This window comes from Pecten maximus, chromosome 19 (assembly GCF_902652985.1).
Source record: "Pecten maximus chromosome 19, xPecMax1.1, whole genome shotgun sequence".
NCBI classification, from domain to species: Eukaryota; Metazoa; Mollusca; class Bivalvia; order Pectinida; family Pectinidae; genus Pecten; species Pecten maximus.
Window position 1 is genome coordinate 5299692 of NC_047033.1, and position 21214 is coordinate 5320905.

General features: G+C 35.2%; 2 protein-coding genes across 2 annotated transcripts; both read right to left on the reverse strand.

The window, feature by feature from the left end:
• Nucleotides 1-8902: 8902 nt before the first annotated feature.
• On the reverse strand, nt 8903-12391 carry LOC117317337 (transmembrane protein 79-like). The gene is made up of 2 exons (XM_033872137.1): nt 12259-12391; nt 8903-9682 (listed from the first exon to the last, which is right to left on the reverse strand). The coding sequence occupies exon 2, from the start codon at nt 9657-9659 to the stop codon at nt 9084-9086; it is 576 nt and encodes a 191-aa protein (XP_033728028.1). The 5' UTR covers nt 9660-9682; nt 12259-12391; the 3' UTR covers nt 8903-9083.
• Nucleotides 12392-13214: 823 nt separating this feature from the next.
• LOC117317338 (transmembrane protein 79-like) lies at nt 13215-16799 on the reverse strand. Its single transcript, XM_033872138.1, has 2 exons — nt 16537-16799; nt 13215-14541 (listed from the first exon to the last, which is right to left on the reverse strand). The coding sequence occupies exons 1-2, from the start codon at nt 16649-16651 to the stop codon at nt 13943-13945; spliced, it is 714 nt and encodes a 237-aa protein (XP_033728029.1). The 5' UTR covers nt 16652-16799; the 3' UTR covers nt 13215-13942.
• Between the last annotated feature and the right edge of the window lie 4415 nt (nt 16800-21214).

The following is a 21214-nucleotide window of genomic DNA, read 5'->3' on the forward strand; positions in this document are numbered from 1 at the left end:
ACTTCCTACTTCACATTAGGATATGCATACCTGTGTTCTGCTTGGATGCTTTCATGTAATTCAAGAACCAAGCCTCTGTGTTTTTAACGTCTTTATTTTGTTATCCAGTCGTTTTATAGTTCACGAAATCGGGTAGGGCTATTGAGTAAACACCTTATGCAAAATCGCACGACACTGAGGGCTATTGAGACGCGAAATACGCTTGTGATAGGAAAGACGAGATAAAAAAATTCTTTTCTTGTGAGGTTGAAGGGAAATAGTGTTTGCCGTAGATAAGAAATGAAAGATCTGACAAAATAATGCATTGTTCATTTAAAATGAGAGGAAGAGGATAAAATATCATGTTTTAATAGAAATGCACAGCAGCGTCATTCCTGACTGGTTAAGCATACCCGTCAAAGCAATTTTTCTTTTTGAATTTGATGAAGATTTCCATTGGTTTTAATGTAAGTACAATTACTACTTATACATTGTAACTCGTAAAGTGTCAAATAGATAGAATGCTTGTGTTATCTTAAAATTATTTCTGATATGATGCACATGATTAATTATTAATACTATAGATCATGGTACTTTTGGCCATTTATTTAACACATTACCTCTTCCTCGACATCGTTACTTTGCAGGGGGTAACATTGGCAGATCTCGATTTATTATGCAGGAGCGAGGAAAGGGTCGGGGAGGGATACTTATACGTCATCTGTAAATATTGAAAGAGTTTAAAATAAGGCTTTCTATAGTCCACTTTAAAATAAAGGTTGTCATATGTTCTTCCACTTAAAGGGACATTGAAAAGACTACATATGACCTTGTCAGTTGGTGTCTCCTTAACACTCATCGTCATAATTATGACCTTGTCTATGGGTATCTCTTTGACACCCGTCCTCATAAGACCTTGTCTGTTGGTACATTATATTATGCATCTCTTCGACATCCATCGTCATATGACCCTGGCTATTGTGAGAACGTTAACCTTGAAAATATCGTTTAAATATTTTTCCCTGCGGCGTCTGCAGCATCCATAACTACTGTTGCCGGGGAAGAATAACAAATTAACTCGTTTTGAAAACCGAAAGTTGTCCTGCGTGAATAGAGGCTATTGCTAATTGCATATAAAACTGGACTGATAAAGTGCAATTCGCACAATTGTCCGTACTAACGCAGAGGTAGATGTGGTGTGAATCAAAACTCCATTCGTCAAAATTTCTTCGTCACCTATAGAGACAAAATTTAATGCAAAATTAGACCTCACTGCGCATGTGCATTAAATAAAAGTGGATCCCGTAACAAAATTAAAAACAGCGCGTTGCGTTACACCTCACGAATCACGAGACGAAAGTATGTAGTCTGCTAGACCGTACGTTAGAGAAATCTGGGTTTTGAAACGTCCATTTACCACTTTTTCTCTTCTTTCTTGACAATATGTTTTCGTCTAGTCCTTAGCGCTCGTCCTTTATGCCTTAGACCAAAGAGTTTTGTAAATCTTTCGTTATCTCTGTCTGAGGTTGGAGTCGACTTTAAGTTTTAACACATTCAAAACATTTACGAAACACGCTTAGTTCTACATTATGATAAGTTAGACGTACAAGATGCTAAGGTCAATCAAAGTCTTACGTATTTAGTTGTACGCACAATATACAAAATAATGTAGCAAGTTGTACGTACAAGATAGTAAACTGTATGAAAGAGATACTAAGTCGATGTACATTATTACAAATTGTACGTACAAAATAGTAAATTGTATGTACGAGATTTGGTTTATTTTGGTTTAATTTGTTTAACGTCCTATTAACAGCCAGTGATATTTAGGGACGTGCCAGGTATTGTAGGTGGAGGAAAGCCGGAGTACCCGGAGAAAAACCATCGGCCTACGGTCAGTACTTGCCACCTGCCCCACGTAGGTTTCGAACTCGCGACCCAGAGGTGGAGGGACACCTTAACCACTCGACCAGCGCAATAGATTAAGCTATAAGCGTTAGATACTAAGATGTACGTACAAGATACTAAGTTGTACGTACAATAAAACAAGTTGTATGTACAATATAACAAGTTTTACGAACAAGATACTAAATTGAACGTACGATTTCACAAGTTGTACGTACGAGATACTAAGTTGTACGTACAATATAACAAGTTATATAAGATAAATCTTTTTTCTTTATAATTGGTCTATCGGATTGCTAAGTTCACTCATGACTGTCGCACAATCTACATGCTATAACAACACACTTTGGCGTTCGGTAAAGAAATTTGAATTAGAAAAGAATATATTATTCTTTTCACGTGTGTGATATAAAATCATGGGTATAATTGAAATTAGATCTTATCGATAAAAAATTACATTTACATACGCCTATATCAGTCAAATTTAAACTATATTGGGATTGAATGGATTTTTCTGTTTTCAATTCCATTGCGGCTATGAATTGCAGTAGTTATTTACATATATATGTACTGCTATTTTCAATATTCAACTTATATATTTAGGATGATTTGGAATAGCAAGAATATAAAGAACATAGTCATTTTCAAGTTAAGTTTAACTTTTGATAGCTTTATGCGAAAAGATGCAACATTAATGAAACAGTCGATGAGACCGCCAATATACCGTGCTATTGTGAGTTTAAGCTGTGTTTTGTTTGTCAATTTTCATTTAACAATATATATACAACATATAGCTGATGCAAAAATGAATCAGAAGTCAAGACACTTTTATAAATATTACACCTATGTATATAGAGTGACGTTACATCAACACAGCATAGACATGATAAAACAGGGCATCGGATCATAATGACAATATACTCTATTGTAAAAACATCAGTTGGAATTTCATCAAATAATTATATACGTTGTTGTTAATAAAATGGGAGAAACGTGAACGTGGGATTTGCTGCTTCCATCTGGTTGTAGATATATATTTAATGTGGTATTAATCTAAGATATGGACGTACAAAATATACACATGCTACATTAGCATGGAAAATATGTTTGAATTTACAAGACAATATTGAACAGCGAGGGATATTCTCGTTTTATCTTCGATGGAAAGAGAAGCATCTCCAGACAGTAATAGACTCACAGTTATGTTATATGGTAAAGTGAGAATATACTTATGTCGTAGATAGGAAACAATTTGATCCTCAATTTAAAAACAGGTACACACAGGTGAGGGAATTAAATTTTTTTTAAACAAATGATCAATCAATGAACTCCTTTTCATTCTCAATCTGGCATGATAGATTTGACCTAGACGTGTCCCACAGTAGAAATGAATTAGTTATTCCGGCGGAGATGATCTTTTTAGATAAGTTTTGAGACAAGAGAGGGATAGCTTGTTACGTATGTTAATTGACAAATTGTTACAATAGAGGGAAGGAAATAATAAGCATATATGCTAGTTCTACAACGAACCTGAGTAATAACTTCAGACTGTCTAGTCCTATAATTGTGACCTGATGAAATTTGGTCAGGAACAAGATTGCTAATGTATAGTGGTGTATTAAGGTAATGCATTTTATGGAATTAGATGATTTTGTGGTTTTGTCTTCTGTCGATCAATTTAGGCCAATATTCCTCACTGTAGAATTTTTCAATATTATTTAATTTGTCAGCACCAGTAACTATTCTGGCGGCTTCTAAATTTACACTTTCGAGCTTTTGTACATACATCGCAGTATATTAATTTTGCTAGAAGCTTGACTTATGATGTATTTAACATGATCTAACTAATTATCATGTTCTGATGATACATTTGATATGTTTTCAGAATTCATTTGTAGAACAGGATGATTCAGATCAGTATTTTTCCTACTAATGATCATACGTTCCTACTTTTCGGATTAAAACCCACTAACCATCGCTTTGGAATTTTATCTAAATCACTATTTATAATCATAGCTGCACTATTGGACAATAGACTGTGATTTAAAGTGTTTTATTTTTAGCAAATAGTTTGATGGTAGATTCTATGTCTATCACGATATCATTATCATAAATAAAAAACAACACAGGGTCAAGAATAGAACCCCGAGGAACTCCAGCCTAAATATCAACCCAATTTTCATCCAAAGCAAAAAAAAAAAAAAAAAAAAACACCAAATAACATCAAATACAATAATTCGGGTAGAAATAGATCACTTTATTTTGTGAATAGATGTCAAGGGAAACACAATTTACGAAAATGAAACGAAGACTATTTTTCTGGCGTGCTAATTTTTAATTGATCTATTGTGTGGAAAATCATTACATGAAACGATGTTTTCATACTGCATTCATAGTGTTTTCACGGTTATTTTTTTTCACATGGTAGGGTCATATAAACATTTAAAACTTAGAATATAAATGCATGGCAATGTGATCGAATGTGTCTCGCATAGACTGCAGAGGTTCAGCTTTGCCCAATATACTGAGTTCGAAATGAAACGAAATTAGAAATTGCCCAATTTATGGGACATATAGAATATGTTATATAATTAAATCATGGTGTAATTGAAAGAAAGAGAGCCACTCTATCGTCGGTGAAAAAAAATCCATCCTCGTACGTATAGTACCCTCGTTCAGGGTGATCTGGCATTTCCCTGGTATGACATTTATGACACGAGTTGGACAGAAGTATAAGACGTAAGACAGATCCTCCAATCAATGTCGCCCAGTTGACGCGTGCGCTGGATGAGGAATGGAAGTGTATAGAACACCCTGCTCAATTCAATGTGCAAAAGTGTCGGCTCAGCTCATGGAGGGCATATACGATATTGATGTGCCCTGAATGCTATTCAATTTGAGAGCGGTACACTTTGATCAATCAGAAATTTGACGAGGGTACTGAACGAACATGGATGACATTTTCAGTGAACCAGGTAATGTCTAATTGTATTTTTTTTCTTTCAATATATATGTCGAATTTATATCATTATCTACGATTTGATGTTAGAGTTTTTCAGTCTAAATTTAATTTGTCGTGCTTTGATTCATTTGATCGAGTTGTCTCGACTCTCTATCACTAGCCCTCCACCTCTGGGTTGCGAGTTCGAAACCTACGTGGGGGCATTTGCCAGGTACTGACCGTAGGCCAGTGGTTTTTCTCCGGGTACTCCGTCAAACAAACAAAAGTATCCAAATCTCGCTTTGGTTTGGAAGGTGATATCTTTTGTCTCATATACAGTCATTAATTAATAATATAACTGTTCAGATTTTAGAAACGCTAGCAAAATAAATTGATTTTCAAATATATTTCACGTCATGAAAACAAGTGTAAATACAATAAGAGCTCAAGTTGTTAAGAAAGAGATCCGTTACGAATTAGTTCGGGGCCGGCAAGGGTACAATTCTTACACCCTTATTACAAGGTACATGTGATGTCCGTTTGCTGTATAAATGCTTTGCGATCTGGCCATGATGTGTTATCAAATATCGCGTAAAAGTACGGGTGTGTGTTGTTGCATAATTAATGAAAACAAAACTGGGATTTTGCAAATTAATTTTATTTCTATTTTTTTTTATTTTTGCAAAACGCATTTCTAGAATAGACAAGCATTGCTGAAATGTTGATTGAATCAATTTACTCACAAAATATTGCTGTTTCATAATCATTTCTGAAAAAAAATGTGTGATCTTGTAGAAATATGCGTTACCAATATCACTGTGATATAATATACTCCACATAAATACATTATCACATTCAATCATTAAAAAGAATCACAGTACATATGTGTGAGTTGCAATGTCATATAATCCTAATAAAATTTTTACTCAATATCTATGATTTCTGGTGGTTTTTTTTATTATATATTTTATCATCTTTAATTAAAAAAACTTATTTTTATACATAGCATCCACAGAGTAATATTGCATAACTCGTGATTCGAGACATGTATTTCATTCGTAAGCAGCTGAGATGGTACTATATCATTTCTCATTTACACTCACAAAGTACATACACCAAATACACGTGCTGCAGTCACGTGCACCATATCAAGCTTGTATGGGAAAATATTTCGGATATATTCTTCACCAGTTTTATCTGAAATATGCCCTTAAACCCCAATTTGTTCCAGTATATCATGGTTAACATGGGTTCAGTTATAAGCATGTGTTCCGAATATAAATGTGGCTATTGGAATTGTTAAAAATTACAGTTCTGTTTGGTAAGGCTATATCGTGACAACGCAAAGTAAATGAAAAAAAGAACATGATGTTATCTTCGGTTTAACTTAACCTTTCTTTCTTTAAACTACATTGCTTAATACTCATAAAACAAATTAGAGCAACTGCCAGAAATAAATAAATAAATAAAAAAAAAAACAATAAAAACTAGATTGATAAATAATAATAATGAAATTTTGGTTCCGTGTTAAAGACGACAGTGGTTACCTCCCTTGGTTGTATCGCACATATGCAAGCGATTTTAATTATTGTGTAGATTATCTTAATATGTAACCCTGGATAAATAAAAGATGTTATAATCAGTAATTGTTTTTAATAATCAAATATCACACATATGAACAGCAGCGAAACAGATCCAGTGGTTTTGATGGCACTATATCTGTGAAAAATACTTTAAGATGCACGAGTTGTCTTTCCTGTTCTGTTGAATAATCAGATTACAGTAAAATTTCAATACCACACAGGTTCTTAATATAAAGGATATAAGCCAAAAACGATATATTATGTAAAATATTGGAAAGTTTGATGCACGTAGAGCCAAAGACTGTTCAATATTTCACGTACAGATTGGTGAAAGCGACTAATATCTTATGATACAATGTATATCTCATCTTAGATTGTATGGATGCTAGTGAAATTACGTCGCTTGGGTGCATATGCCCCCAAATACTCACATTTTGTTGAAAAAATCGCCTGTAAACATGAATGCTCATCAGGAATTGTCAGGTATCACTGTATATTTTCTATTCTTATTTCAAATTTTAGCGTTGGAATCTTCGAGTTGAATGCCCATATGACAAATATTTTACAGATAAACACTTTGGAGTCTTGGTTCCATCAAATAATATGTATTTGCAAAAATAAATAAATAAATAAATAAATGAATAAAATAATAGATAAATAAAGTAACGAAATAGTCAACTCTCGTCAAATGCTGAATGTGTACCATTAGTTCATTCTGTCAGGATTGTGTCTGTACCAGTATTTATACATAAATTATCATATAATTCAACAAGTAATTTTCTTTTATTGTACCAAAAGCTCAATTTTATATACATTGGCTAAATATAAATTTAAAAAATGGCTTTTGTACATATAATTCAACAGTTTTAACTGTATATTACATAATGTCAGCTACTACTTTTCCTTTGTTTAATTTATGGTGGAATATATTTTTCTGTAGATGAATTTTTCATTGAAACTTTTGGGGTAGAAACATCTTTTGTGAAGGAAGTGATAATTATGTTTTTGTCTCACAAAACGAAAATCGGCCCATCCGCAATAAACATGAATATAATGAATGAATGCATCAATGATCTTTATTTCCTTAATTATTTGAATGTAAAACATTTTGTGTTTTTCCTCAAGTAATTTACAACAGTTCATCAGTAAATGGTTTATTATGTCAGCAGCAGCCATTCCACATAAACTACAAACATCTGCTGTAATAGTCAGACATCCAAGTTTACGTAAATATATAAATTGTTTTCTAAGATTATTATGATTTGAAAGCAATGTTACCAGATGATGCTATACCGTTCCAGATCTATTCTATTTTTAACTTTTCTTCCTCGTATTTGCGGATGGCATTGTTTACAATATTCCCCATGGGAAATCTGATGCAAAGTATCCATCCTTTATAAATTGTTCTATAAAAATTACCAGCTAATACACTTGATATTGATATTCATTATATTAGATGTAATTGAGTTTGAACTGATTGTATGTTGATTGGCAATAAATACAAGAAGATTATTAAAATTTTTCTAGTGATTTTAGTCAGATTTGGCATGACACAATTTAAAAAAAAAAGTTTTTGCCTATTTCTCCCTGAACTGACCATAGGTCAACAGATGGAATTGTAAAATCTACTGTGGAAGTCGAGTGAAAAGTAAGAAGAAATCTTACAAAATATCTTCGGGTTACTTTTAAAGTTTCACTAAGTTTTGGAGATAAATTATTCCAGGTTTCACATGAGTATAGCAGCGAAGCAGGTAGTACATCTTAATACCAAATACATCTGGCTGAGGTTGGTGACGATCCTGCAGGCTTCATGCCGACATCATATAAAGAATGTAACTTTTTATTCATTTCTTTTAGGATGCTCAATAGACAATATCAGTACCATCACGCTTCGCTGACAATAATGTACCACAATATATTGTTGAGTCTGTTTCATCAACTATATTATCACGAAATTCATGCTAATTTTACACATGATGATTTTGAATAGTTACATTTGAAAAAAAAAAATAAATGGACTTTTGTTTCCAGTATAGGTCAACCGCCATTTGTTACATTAAATTCTACAGATTGTAAAAGACGTTGAATGTTTGGTTTGGTTTATTTTGTTTAACGTCCTATTAACAGCTAAGGTCATTTAAGGACGGCCTCCCGTGCGCGCGATATGCATGTTTGTGGTGAGTGCGTATGTTTTGTTTTGGGAGGTTGCGGTGTGTTCGTGTTAAGTCTTCTTGTGATAGGCCGGAACTTTTGCCGATTTATAGTGCTACCTCACTGAAGCATACTGCCGAAGACACGCAGCAGCACACCCCACCCGGACACATTATAATGACAACGGGCGAACCAGTCGTCCCACTCCGTGTAGGCTGAGTAGACACTCCATAATTTACAAATGCCACCCTGCAGAAATATATTTCCTTTATCCTAGAATAATTTCATTAGGTAGCTGGAGAATTATACGTGTTTATTTACACATTTAAAAAAAAAATGCAGATTTAGTTTGTTTTTGATTTCAATTTTATTGAAACTGAAAATTACATCATGAAATAAAGCCAAAAATTTGCTTTGGCAAAAATAATGTGAGACAACCAACATTCAGGTTTAGACGACCTGTATTCAATTAGAAATTGTTGATCTCACACCAGTAAATGTTATGATAAGGTTTCAGCATCAAATCACTTTCCAAGGTCATATCCGGGTCCATATACCGCCATGCAGTACATGCAGTAAGCATATGTGGCCATGGTCGGTAAAAACGTAGCGCCAAAACCATAGGACCTTTTCATCGCCTCCATTTGGTAGCCAATTTTGTAAACGATTCTTCCAACAACGAAAAGGACGACGAGCAAAGGAATGGCTTTCATCGATTCTGAAGAGAGAAAGGTACACAGCACGATTTGTCCGACGAAATGGAAGATGAACTGCTCTAATGTATTTTGTAGAATATTCTGTGGAAGTTTTGTCAGATGTTCCGCGTTTCCTTTCACAGGGTCAGCCGCTGCATCACTTTGACCCCGAACAGCCATGACTCCCATCATCCCCATAAGCAAGGTCAACCCTCCAAACAGTTGCCATCGCAACGTAAATATGACCCTCTCTACAACTGAATTCATTACCGGAAGTTGAAAGGGAAAGAAATGATATCCAGCCACGACATATGCTAAAGTTGCCGCAATGGTAATTCTAAACCGGAAGTTAAAGTCAGACGTCCGCTTGTCAGACCAGCTCTTCGGCGTATTCTTGGAAGACATTCTCTGTCTTTTGTAACCGGCGTCTGTGGAGAAAATTTAAGATATTATCCAATGCATAAGTTGATGTATAATAAAAACAGAAGAAATTATCACTTTAAAAGATACATGTACCATTTAAAACAATCTAACATTAGACGCTCGAGCTATGAATTTAGATAGCGTTTAATTAAGCATTGAACGGCTTTCAGTTGGCATTCATATTGACTATGAATGCCAACTGAAAGCCGTTCAATGCTTATATTTACCATCTGCGATTTTTTATTTGTCCTGCGATTTTTTTTTTGAAATTTTCAAATTCAAATTTCAGTTGGCAGCTCATAAGCTGGTGAACTCGCAACTGAATTAGTAGGGTTATATAGTGGCAGTGCCATACAATGGTAAATATAGGGAGAGAACGCCTCTTTTCAGTTGGACATTTTGAGCCTCATTGGGACATTGACTTCAGACTACCAAACAAAAGGAAAATACAAAATGGAATTACACTCTTCTATAGCGCTGTTTCGTTATTAAAGCCGCATACTCCCAAATAACCTAAAATTCTAGCTGCAGACATGTATTTATGGCAATACGATATGCGCATGCACGCTCTCCTAACATTTAAATGACGATTGGACTGGACGCTTGACTGGGGAAATCTTTGCGACATTAGTGTATAAAAATAACTCGCCGCATTTATTTTTATCGCGAGATATGTCACAGAGCCGCGAACGAGGCTACAGCAAAGTACCCTACACATAAACTACACACATAACGAGAAGTATGTACGTGAGCTTGCCTAATAATTCTTTCATTTGAACATTTTAGCAAAATAATCTCTTGCGGGACTTATTTGCAAGGAAACTTAGTCCGTCGGACCCAGTTAATATTTTCAAGAATACACATTTTCCCACCAGTTTTTGATTCGCGATAATTTGTTAGGTATAAATATCAATTCTGAAAACTGTAAAGAAGTCAAAATGTAATCATATATATAATATATATATATATAACTGATAATTGACAAAAGAAGACGCTACATTTTGCACTAGCGCTTTCACTCTGTTAGATCTTCAGGTGCAAAATGTAACGTCTTCTTTGGTCAATTATCAGTTTTATATATATTTTACTTGCATTTCGTCAACTTAAACATTTTATATATATATATATTATATATCTTCGAGAGTATGGGGATTTCCTATTCATCTCGTTTTGATTTAGTCTGTGGCTTGCGAATACTTGAGACATCGTTTCAAATAAGCTTATCGACCATGGATACCTCTGTACCTATGTATATATATAAGATTTTGCGATATCGCATATATTATCTGACCTGTTCGAGCTAAGGTCATACGTTCCATATCCTCACATCGTGACCTTGTGTGACCTTCACAAGATGTGGCATTTACTATCAGTGTGCACAGTTTTATTAACACTATATCACAGGGGTTCGTTACAATAAATGGGCCATACATATACGATATAAATATAAACACAGGGTTTCATATGTAACGAAACCCTGTGGTAGTAGTGGGCTCAATTAAGTTTACACATCCTCCCTGGTCACTGCCAATGATCGAATTATGTTCTCTGCTATAAAACTGCTGTACAGAATACAATAAAGTTGTTACGGGTTATCACACACCTACGTACATTTATACGTGGTTCATCTGAACACAAAGACTTTCCTATGAGATGACCAGTAGTACCGTAGAAAGAGAGAATTGTACCAATCGCTGATCATACACAGACGTACACACCACATTATATTATCGCCCGATTCTCCACAGGAAACGGGGTTATGTTTACATTTCGTAGCTACTATAATACAACTTGGTTTCTATACATGAGCTTTGTCCAAATTTCTGACCAGAACTTTTTACTTGTCTCGAAATTTACTGAGCGAGTTTCTGATGCAGTGCTCGTCATGCATCAGGTGATGTTTTAGAGTCTAATTTTAAAAATTCTCGACAGAAAACGAGGGCATGTTTACATATCGTAGCCACTATAATACCAACTGGGTTCCAATACACGCGTTAAGCTATCGTCCTAATTTATGACCCGAACTTATCTCGACACTTACTGAGCGAGTTTCTCCTGTACAATGTATACATGTAGCGCTGGCACTAGTTATAAGGCAGGTGACGCTTTCGAATATAAATTGAGAAGTCTTCTGTATCGTGGTAATGTTATATCTTTATAGTTATGTGCTACGTGGAAAAAAAGTGAAAAGTTTACACAGACTTTAGACTTTTCTGTAAGAAAATAAAAAAATAAAACTATATATTTTATATTACATGTAAATATTAAGATATTATTTCCTCAGGTAAAACAGTTTCATTCTTTCCTCGCTGAAAATTCTACTGTTAATGCTAGAGCCTGTACAGAAAATAGTGTAGTCATAAATACATGTATATATGTATATACATGAATCTGCGTATGACCTGCTGAAGCATTTCTATGCAGCGTATATAAATGTCAGAGTAAATATCGCCATTTGATGTTAAAATGAGGCAATGTGAAGCTGACATTCTGGAACGAATACGTAGATTGATTGAGACAATGTAATGAAACATAAATACTAATTTGCAATGTAACTTAAAATCCTTAAAACATTAATTACCTCGGTGACTTTGTGCAGGAGAAAATCTCGTTGAAGTCTTCCTATCTATGTGGCGCCGCTGGTGTGAGCGTTCTGAATGGTGACCCCTTGACTGTGTACTCGATGGCCAAACGAGGTTTATTTAAACGATAGTATTAAGGCGGTCGATAAACCTATCACATGTGTCAATGCATGTATACATGTACATACATGAATGGGTCAAAATAGTAATCTACAGATTCCACACTGAGGCTTGTGGATACAGTCAAATGGCCGACAAATATCTACAGATTAACACTTGAATAATTTCAATTTTGATGCACAATTTTGCCCTACCAAGAATTGTTTCAGAAAAAAAAATCTGGATGAATTCCGCTCAACTTTTTCATGTTTTAAAACAAATATTTGAGCCAGTTACCCGTTTGGCGGGGATAGACCACTTTTTTAATTTTCAAAAAAATTTACAGTGCTAGTTTATTGATTTATGCCATTTGGTTATTTCGACTTTTCGCTTCGAAAAGGCGAACATTAAACATACTAATGTTCGTCCTTTCGTCTCTAGGTCCCGAAATGACGAAAATTAGCAAACCTTATATTTTGTCTCGACGACTTTTCGCCCAGGGAAGACCAAAGTTAAAAACAATAGTTTTCGTCTTTTCAGGGCGAAAATACGAAAATTAAGGTTCGTTAATTTTCGTCTTTTCGGGGTTAAAAGTCGAAAAACAAGATGAACGAACACGAAAATCAAAAGTTGCAAATATCTTTTTTTTTCTGATGTATACAGTACTCCTCCAGGAAATTCAGATAAGATAGATACTTGTCAACAATCCTCAATACATTAATACGTGTTCTTTATGGAGGCCACAAACACCTCTGTACCCTCTCCGCTGATAATGCAATATTTGTCCTTGAGCTTTAGTTACGGTAACAAGATGGCGGCACAATTTGAAAGATACACAAAACACAACAAAAACTCCATGATTGATACGTGTTATTGTGATCTATAATAAACAAGTCGTACAAAGTGAACTATGGTATATCAAATCAGTAGTTGATATTTAAATTTTGTCTACTCCAGCATCAGTCAACTTATCATACATACAGTTCATATCATATTCTATATAATTAATCATACAATATAAAAAAAACGTATCTACCAACGTGACTGTCAACGCGGAAAATGCATTCTGTAGTTATCATTATTGGAAAGTAATGTTCCCAAACGGTCGAACTCTGGAAAGGGTAGGTCAGGTGCTCAAGCTAAACGTGACTGGCGGTGTCTAATGTTTTTGGCCAATACAAATACATCACATCGAATTGTGCACTAAGAAGCAAATATTATGACACATTTATGCTAAGGTTAAAGCTGTGTGCTCTTCAATATTGCTCATCTATGTCTGTTTTACAGAAATTAAGTCAAGTTAATATGGGGGGTATTGGTCGACGTCATCATAATTTGTGTCTGAATTCTGTCATATGAGATCGTTGTGGAAAATACATCGTGGGTGATGTTCAATACAATTACAAATGTACGTCAGGTCATTCACGTTGTAATGAAACAAAAGTAACAAGAAGTATTTATGGATTCGATTCGAGTTTTTAACGCCGGTACTCCGAAAATCGTTCATAGTCATCGCATTATTCTCAAGAAGCAAGAGATATGATAAGTAATATATACATTGTTCCATACGGTTCTGCCATAAGATCACTTTCCAAAGCCATATCCAGGTCCATATACCACCATACAATACAGACAGTAGGCGTATGTCGCCACAGTCGGGATAAACGTAGCGATGAAACCATATGCTCTTTCCATCGCCTCGATTTGGTAGCCGATTTTGTAGACGATTCTTGCAACGACGAAAAGGACGACGAGCAAAGGAATGGCTTTCATCGATTCCGAAGAGAGATAGGTACACAACACAATTTGTCCGACAAAATGGAAGTTGAACTGTTCCAGTGTATTTTGTAGTATATTCCGTGAAGTTCTTGTAAGATGTTCCGCGTTTCCTTTCACGGGGTCTGCTGTAGCCTCACTTTGTTTCCGAATTTCATTGACCCCCCTGATTCCCATCAGCAAGGTCAAACCTCCCAACAGCTGCCACCGCAACGTAAATATGACTCTCTCTACGACCGAATCCATTACCGGAAGTTGAAAGGGAAAGAAATGATATCCAACCACGAAATAAATAGTGGACACCGCAAGGCTAATTCTAAACCGGAAGTTTACACCGGACTTTCGCTCTTCGGACCATCCAGCTTGTGTATTCTTGGAAGCCATTCTGTATCTTATGTCAATCGTTTCTGCAAAGAAATCATTCCACCTGGGTAAGCCAACACATAAATTTGCATATTGATAAAATGTTTAATATACAATCTACATCGACATATTACAAAAAAGAAAAAAAATGAAATGGTTCTTCTGCTAATAGGAAAGTCGTAGTGCTACCGTGACGGATCGTGTCGCGGTACCGAAAAGATCAGTCTGCTGTATATCAGTTATTATCATAGAAGACGAGATTTGGTCCCATGCAGAGCTAGTGTATATATATTTTTCTGTTGCCATGGATATCTTTCAGGGTGGTAAGTAAAACCGAATGAAATAAAATTTAGACCCCCCCCCCCCCCCCCCCCCCCTCTGTGAATCTGAAGACTTTTTCTTAGATAATGCAAAAACATGTTCACTATAAGAAAGAAACTAAATACGGCCTGGTTTGATATGTATTAAATAATGCGTGTAGTGAGTGTGTGGGTGTTTTATTCGGCTGCTGTATGTTCGTCTTCTTTCGAAATCGCGAAACTGACGCCGATTTTATAGTGCTATCTCACTGAAGTATGCTGCGGAAGGCCGCCAGTAGGACACCACATCCGACCCCTGTCGAAATGTAGCCGCCTTTTACGAATCACGAAATTGGAATAGTATGACTAATATCAAAACTATCCAGCTCACGGTAACAGATGTTAGTTTAACTTTAACATCAAGTAAACATTTAGAAAGTGACAAAACAAAGCTGCTAGAATAGCACAGTAGGTAACAAAAAAAATGAGGACAGCTAAATTAATACAGACAGATATCGTATTTACTTACAGTGAAGGGAAAATTTTGAAAAGTATACCATGTACCGGTATTCATTTTTGTGAAGCAGATCAAATAAGGACAAAACACGGGAAACGATGATACAATAAAATGAAAACGACAAGAAACAACATATTTTTTGTTTGTTTTTGTGATTAAACTTTCTTGGTTTTCCTCTTTTTACGTTGTTTCGTCTTAACGTTATTTTGTTTGGTCGCTTAACTTCTATTCCATGACGAAAGCTTTCTATGTATGTCGGCTAAAGCTATCCTCAATTATCATATCAGGTTGCTAATCTATGAATGACTGCATACCTTTGTACGTTGTATATGAATACTTGGTAGAACGAAGGGCGTCCGTTCCATATCCTCACACCGTGAACTAGGGATGTTGTTTATTTTGAGGGCATTTTTATTGATTGGGAAGAAATGAAGCCTAATGTTTTATCTGACTACCCCTTAACAATATAAAAACATACATGTTTTTTATTTCATTGAAGACGAAGCTGTCACATTGAACATAATACTGGTTTCCCGGAATCTCATAAAATCATAAACGTATTCACACTGAAACAAAGTATTCGCTATATATAAACGACACCTACTAAAAATACAAGAGAAAAAGAGACAATCAGATACATACACACACATACTTTATCTCTGGGGTCTCAGTGGGTAATGAGACAGTTTTGAAATTTCTTTGTCAATTCAAACAAACGAGAGTTATACATTTGCAATCGCCCCACTTTACGACAATAAACACATATACATTGAATTGTGTGTCGCTCGAACAAAGCCCCCGATATTAAAACGAGCTGTTACACATGAAACAGCGATACTAGTTATTAGAGCATTTAGTCAAAATAAGAACATTAAATTATTGCTTTCATTATTGAATTTCTCAGACAACTTAAACGAAGATATAAAAAAAAAAAAATCTAATTTTTCCCACGTGCACATCTTTAAAGCTTCTTCGTGAGTTTACCTAACGATAGTGATAATAATGGATCCCTCTATACGTGTACATATTTACAATGTACATGACAGTTTAACCAATGTACATGACAGTTTAACATAGTGACGCAAATCTTTACTACTAATCATGTAAATGTCACAATGCACTGATAAGCTGTGAGGAATATGTAAATTAGTGGAGACGGTATGTAGGTAAATATTTCAATGCATGTTAATGGAGGCAAAGTGCTGAAAATATTCATAAATTACCTGGGTAACCTTGTACAAACGGCAATCCCTGCAAGTGTTGTTCTGGTTGACTAACTTTGTTGCCCCAGCTGGCGTAGTGCGGTGTATATGGTACCCAAAGCGAGGTACACTGCATGAAATTTGACGAAAATAGGTAAAACTATTACATGTATGAATGTATAGGGTTATAAGTTGATCTCGATATCACATAACATCTGCATGGGATATTTAGAACGCGGGGTATTGTCATTAGTATAGTGTATGTTGAATATCTTAAACTAATGTTAAATATGAAAACATATAAATATATAAAAACAATAATATGCAAGTTAAACATCATCAAACAAATTGAAATTGTTACTGGTATATATATCAATGAGTGGGTTCCTGAGATGGACCACGTTAACCGCTGAAAGCAAAACATACTTCACGTGTCAACTGACATCAATGCTTTGTAAAACGGATGATGTATTTTGTTAGATTTTATGAGATTTGTAATGGAAGGATTAGTTGTGCTGTTTTTGGTTTAAACTGTATTTTATTTGGTTATAGCAATGGTACATACAAATAATACAAATATAAGGATACAGAAACAAGTACTTGGTACTTATATTAATCTGTCTCCTGATGTAGATATAGGCTATGGACTGATATTGACAAAATTAATAATACATGTGCTGTTTATATTGCCCTCATTCGTAATGTTTCATCTTCGGAAGCATTGTTATCCCACCGCTGCCACCCCTGAAAGGGATGACCTGTGTAATATCAGTTTTAGCATCGCCTTGACAGTTGACTGCGGCACACGAATGGGTTGTAGATTCTCTTTGTTATAAAGACCGCTGATTTTCATGAAATAGAATGAATTTCATCGACATTGGTTATTACGTCCACACTAATTAAGAATGACCCGGTAATTGACGTTGTTGTATCAAATGATCTACCTTGAATATGGACTGAAGATCAAGACCCAATGATATGGCTGAATGGTTCTTACATACTTAAAGTGTTACAATAAATACATCTAATGAAAATGACAGTAACAGATTATCTCAGAATTGATATCTAACTATTATGGTGATATCACAAGACTCAAAGAACCATGTTTTTATTTTAAAATCGTAAAAAAAGACTTTGCCAACTCAAATGGATCAACTCAGCGAGCAGTAACCACCCAAGCAGGCAAAATTCCAATTGTACAATAATACAATTTTCTGATCCTGTCTTACGTTGCGTGAGTTCGGAAGATAGCTCGTAACTCTTTTGGCGAAACAACTCCAAGACCCTACTGTTTTAACTGTGTGTTGTCGTCTGAAGAATTTCATGTATACCGGATAAATCTATTGTCTATTTATTTGAACTAAGATATTTACTTTGATATTTCTAATTAGGAATTAACACACAATAGTAATTTATGATAAACCTATATATCTCCGTCATGGCAATGCTTGTTTTGAACCCAACACGTAGTTCAAGTGAACAAAATGTATGCTATATGAAGAGTACTAAAAACAATGATACAAATAATGAATAATTGTAAGTTTCTAAATGTCCGTTGCTTTTTCAGATGTCTACTGAAAACAGGACACTTTATTATCAATAATAATTTAACGTGTATATTCCTGCCAGCTTTCCAGTTATTAGACAAGCGTATGTACATCATGGTGTGCCTCGTTACTGCCTGCACGTTAGGGAAGGTGTCAAAGACAATTAATTTCAGAATCTCCAACAGAATTAGGAATTTGTTTACATACCTTCTGCTCGAGGAATAGAAAACGTCTACAAATGTAACCGCTGCGGTCATTGCAAGATTTCGGATCTTTATTATCACTCAGTTACTAATTTCATATTTATTATAGTGCATCTCTTCGAAAATGTAACGTTATTTTACCAAGAGGTGTCTTTGAGGAAGTTTCTTTTTTCTGTACGAACTACAGCAACAGAAAACCAAAACATATACATATGTATATCAGTACTTACTGCTTGACATTTACAGAAAAGCGGTATGGACTGCATATTTGTAAATCTATATTACGCTTGATTGATGTAGATGTATATTACATATGTAATATACTTGATATTATCATTTCAAATGAAAATATTGTACATCCTTGGTTTTATCACTAATTTATCTAAATGATATACACAATGACGTTGCGTCATCAGTATTATGACATCACTGCTTTCTCAGACCGTATCCAGCTCTGTAAATCACAAAACAGTATTTATACAAACAACATAGTCTAAAGTTACAGGAAAATTGCAATTTTTAACACACAGCATGATTATGAATATTTTCAGGGGCTACACTGTATGACTGTTTCAGATGAAATAAGTACGTGTAATCAGTAAAACAGTGCATCCATATGGAGTCTGTAATTAAAGGTTGTAGTTGGAGAGGGCCCAGCAAAGACAACCGACTGCTAGGAGTTATGGATACTGTTTACTAATTATCCAGGCTGTAGTTAGGGAGGCCCCGGCAAAAACAGCCTGTAGTGTGTTGTCACGGGATGTAGATCACATTTAGAATGATGTAGGTTATAATCAGGGAGGACCCGGCAATGACAACCTAATGCTGTTCGTTAATTGATTGATAAATATGTATTGATTACCATTAAAATGGATTTGCAATTATAATACAATGATATAAATATTGAATTCCAATGAGTAAATTATATTGTCTGAATTGGGGTTAAAATTCAGTAGACTGAATAAATGATCCTAGAAATAATAATCAAGGTAGCCCATTATTAACAAAAAAAAAAAAAAAAAAAAAAAAAGAATCGAAGATTCGATGTCCACTTTTACAGATAATCGAATAACACAGAATTGGAAGATACTGTAAAAGTGGAAATATTCGCGGTGTGGAAATTTTCGCTTATTTCGCGATCAGTAAATCTCCGCGAAAATTTCCACACGCGAATATATTAACACATACAAATACTAAATATAAAAGATACAAGTTAGCGCAAAAATATCTTGACGGCGCGAAAATATCCACACCGCGAACACTTTGGAAGCTGGCTAAGCGAAAATTTCCACACGCGAAAATATCCACTTTTACAGTAATATGAATTACAAATAACATTTGCCAATAAACACATTATACTAGTAGATAACTATAATGAACAATGTTCCAACACATAGATGGGTATGAAGCATAATTAAACACTTAACCCCAATTATCATGCCTGATGCATATATATAATAGCAAAACTTCCCTAAAGCCAAATATGGGACCTAGTAAATGGTGCGCTGTAAATACAAATTAGATTTGTTATACCGTTCTACGACTTTAGAAAAGCTCTAGTATGTTTTATGATAGACTTAACAAATAACATAAAACATATGAATCAAATACAATGTACAGAACAACGGATAATAAATTAGCGGCAGTAAGGGGTGGCGGCGGGCTGATACAACCACCTGAATAGAATTCCTGTCAATCCCTCCAATTTGTGTTCTATACTGATGCGTCCCTTATCTCGACAGCCATTGGTCAATTAGTCACGTGACCTCTGAACCTGATTAGTATTCTGACCTCATCATTAACACATGTTAGCTGTCTGTCTAATTCCTATCTTACCAGTAATTATATACCCTTGTTCCATCTGATATCAAATCTCGTGCCCCTTATAAACATATAAACTACTGGTGGAAAATTCTATCATCTAGCCCTTCAACCTTACACCATGTTTGATAAATTATAATGAAACTAACACACAGCGTTGATAAACATCTTATGATTGTTACTATTGGGATACTAAATCTACCATCGTACGGCCTCATTTGAGGGGAGGTAGAGTACCATATGATTAAAGGAACTGAACGACTGCCTAGAGGGGTAGAAGAAATGACGGTAAATGGTGTAAGTGTATAGCAGGATTGGAAAAATTGTACGACCAGACCGGGGTTCGAACGTGGGACCTCCGAACACTAGCCGGATGGTCTACCAATTAAACTACCTGGTCGCCGATGATCGACCCGGTCCAGTTCCGCTACACTCTTCCCTCCCTTTTTAAGTCTTCGACCCCGAATACTTCACAACTCACAACCCAGGTTCGGTTATCAAGTATTCAACTTACTTGAAAGTTAAAGCAAGCTTTGGTTACAGGCACCAAATGTAATATGAGTGGGAAATTATACGGCTAGACCGGGGTTCGATCATGGGACCTCCGAACACTAGCCGGATGCTCTACCAATAAAGATAACTACTTGCCAACTTGGTCGCCGGGTTCGTTACAAAATACAGATGATAAATGTACAAGTTGAGTATATATAAAATGTAGCAGCATGTTAGAGTAGCGTCAATCCACGAAGAAATAAATATACGTGTGAAAAGTTCATGTAATAAACTTGTATGTCAGTAAAGTCGCACACTTAAGCCTTTTTATGTTTTCATGGCACTCCATTAAGTTGATGACGCAATGTTGACATGGCGGCAGTGTTTTCTGAATCAGTCGACGGTTGTCACGCCAGATTCGTTTCTGAAATCTACAGAGTCAGAAATGCATAATACAATTGCGTAAGTGCATATATTTTGCAATGAAACTGGCGAGACGCGATGAATTCTGGCACTTGGTACCGGTGAGTGAAATATTTTCCAAGGTATTCATGGCGTCATTCAGTAACATTTCATCATAAATTGCAGTCATAGGATCATCACTTTCCAAAGCCATATCCAGGTCCATATACCGCC

What these genes read in the sequence shown, in the direction of transcription:
- LOC117317337 (XM_033872137.1), bottom strand. Translation starts at nt 9,659, where the DNA reads ATGTCTTCCAAGAATACGCCGAAGAGCTGGTCTGACAAGCGGACGTCT.
- LOC117317338 (XM_033872138.1), bottom strand. Translation starts at nt 16,651, where the DNA reads ATGCAGTGTACCTCGCTTTGGGTACCATATACACCGCACTACGCCAGC. An exon ending in GTTTGTACAAGGTTACCCAG is followed by an intron (nt 14,542 to 16,536) that starts GTAATTTATGAA and finishes ATTTCTTTGCAG; the next exon opens with AAACGATTGACATAAGATAC.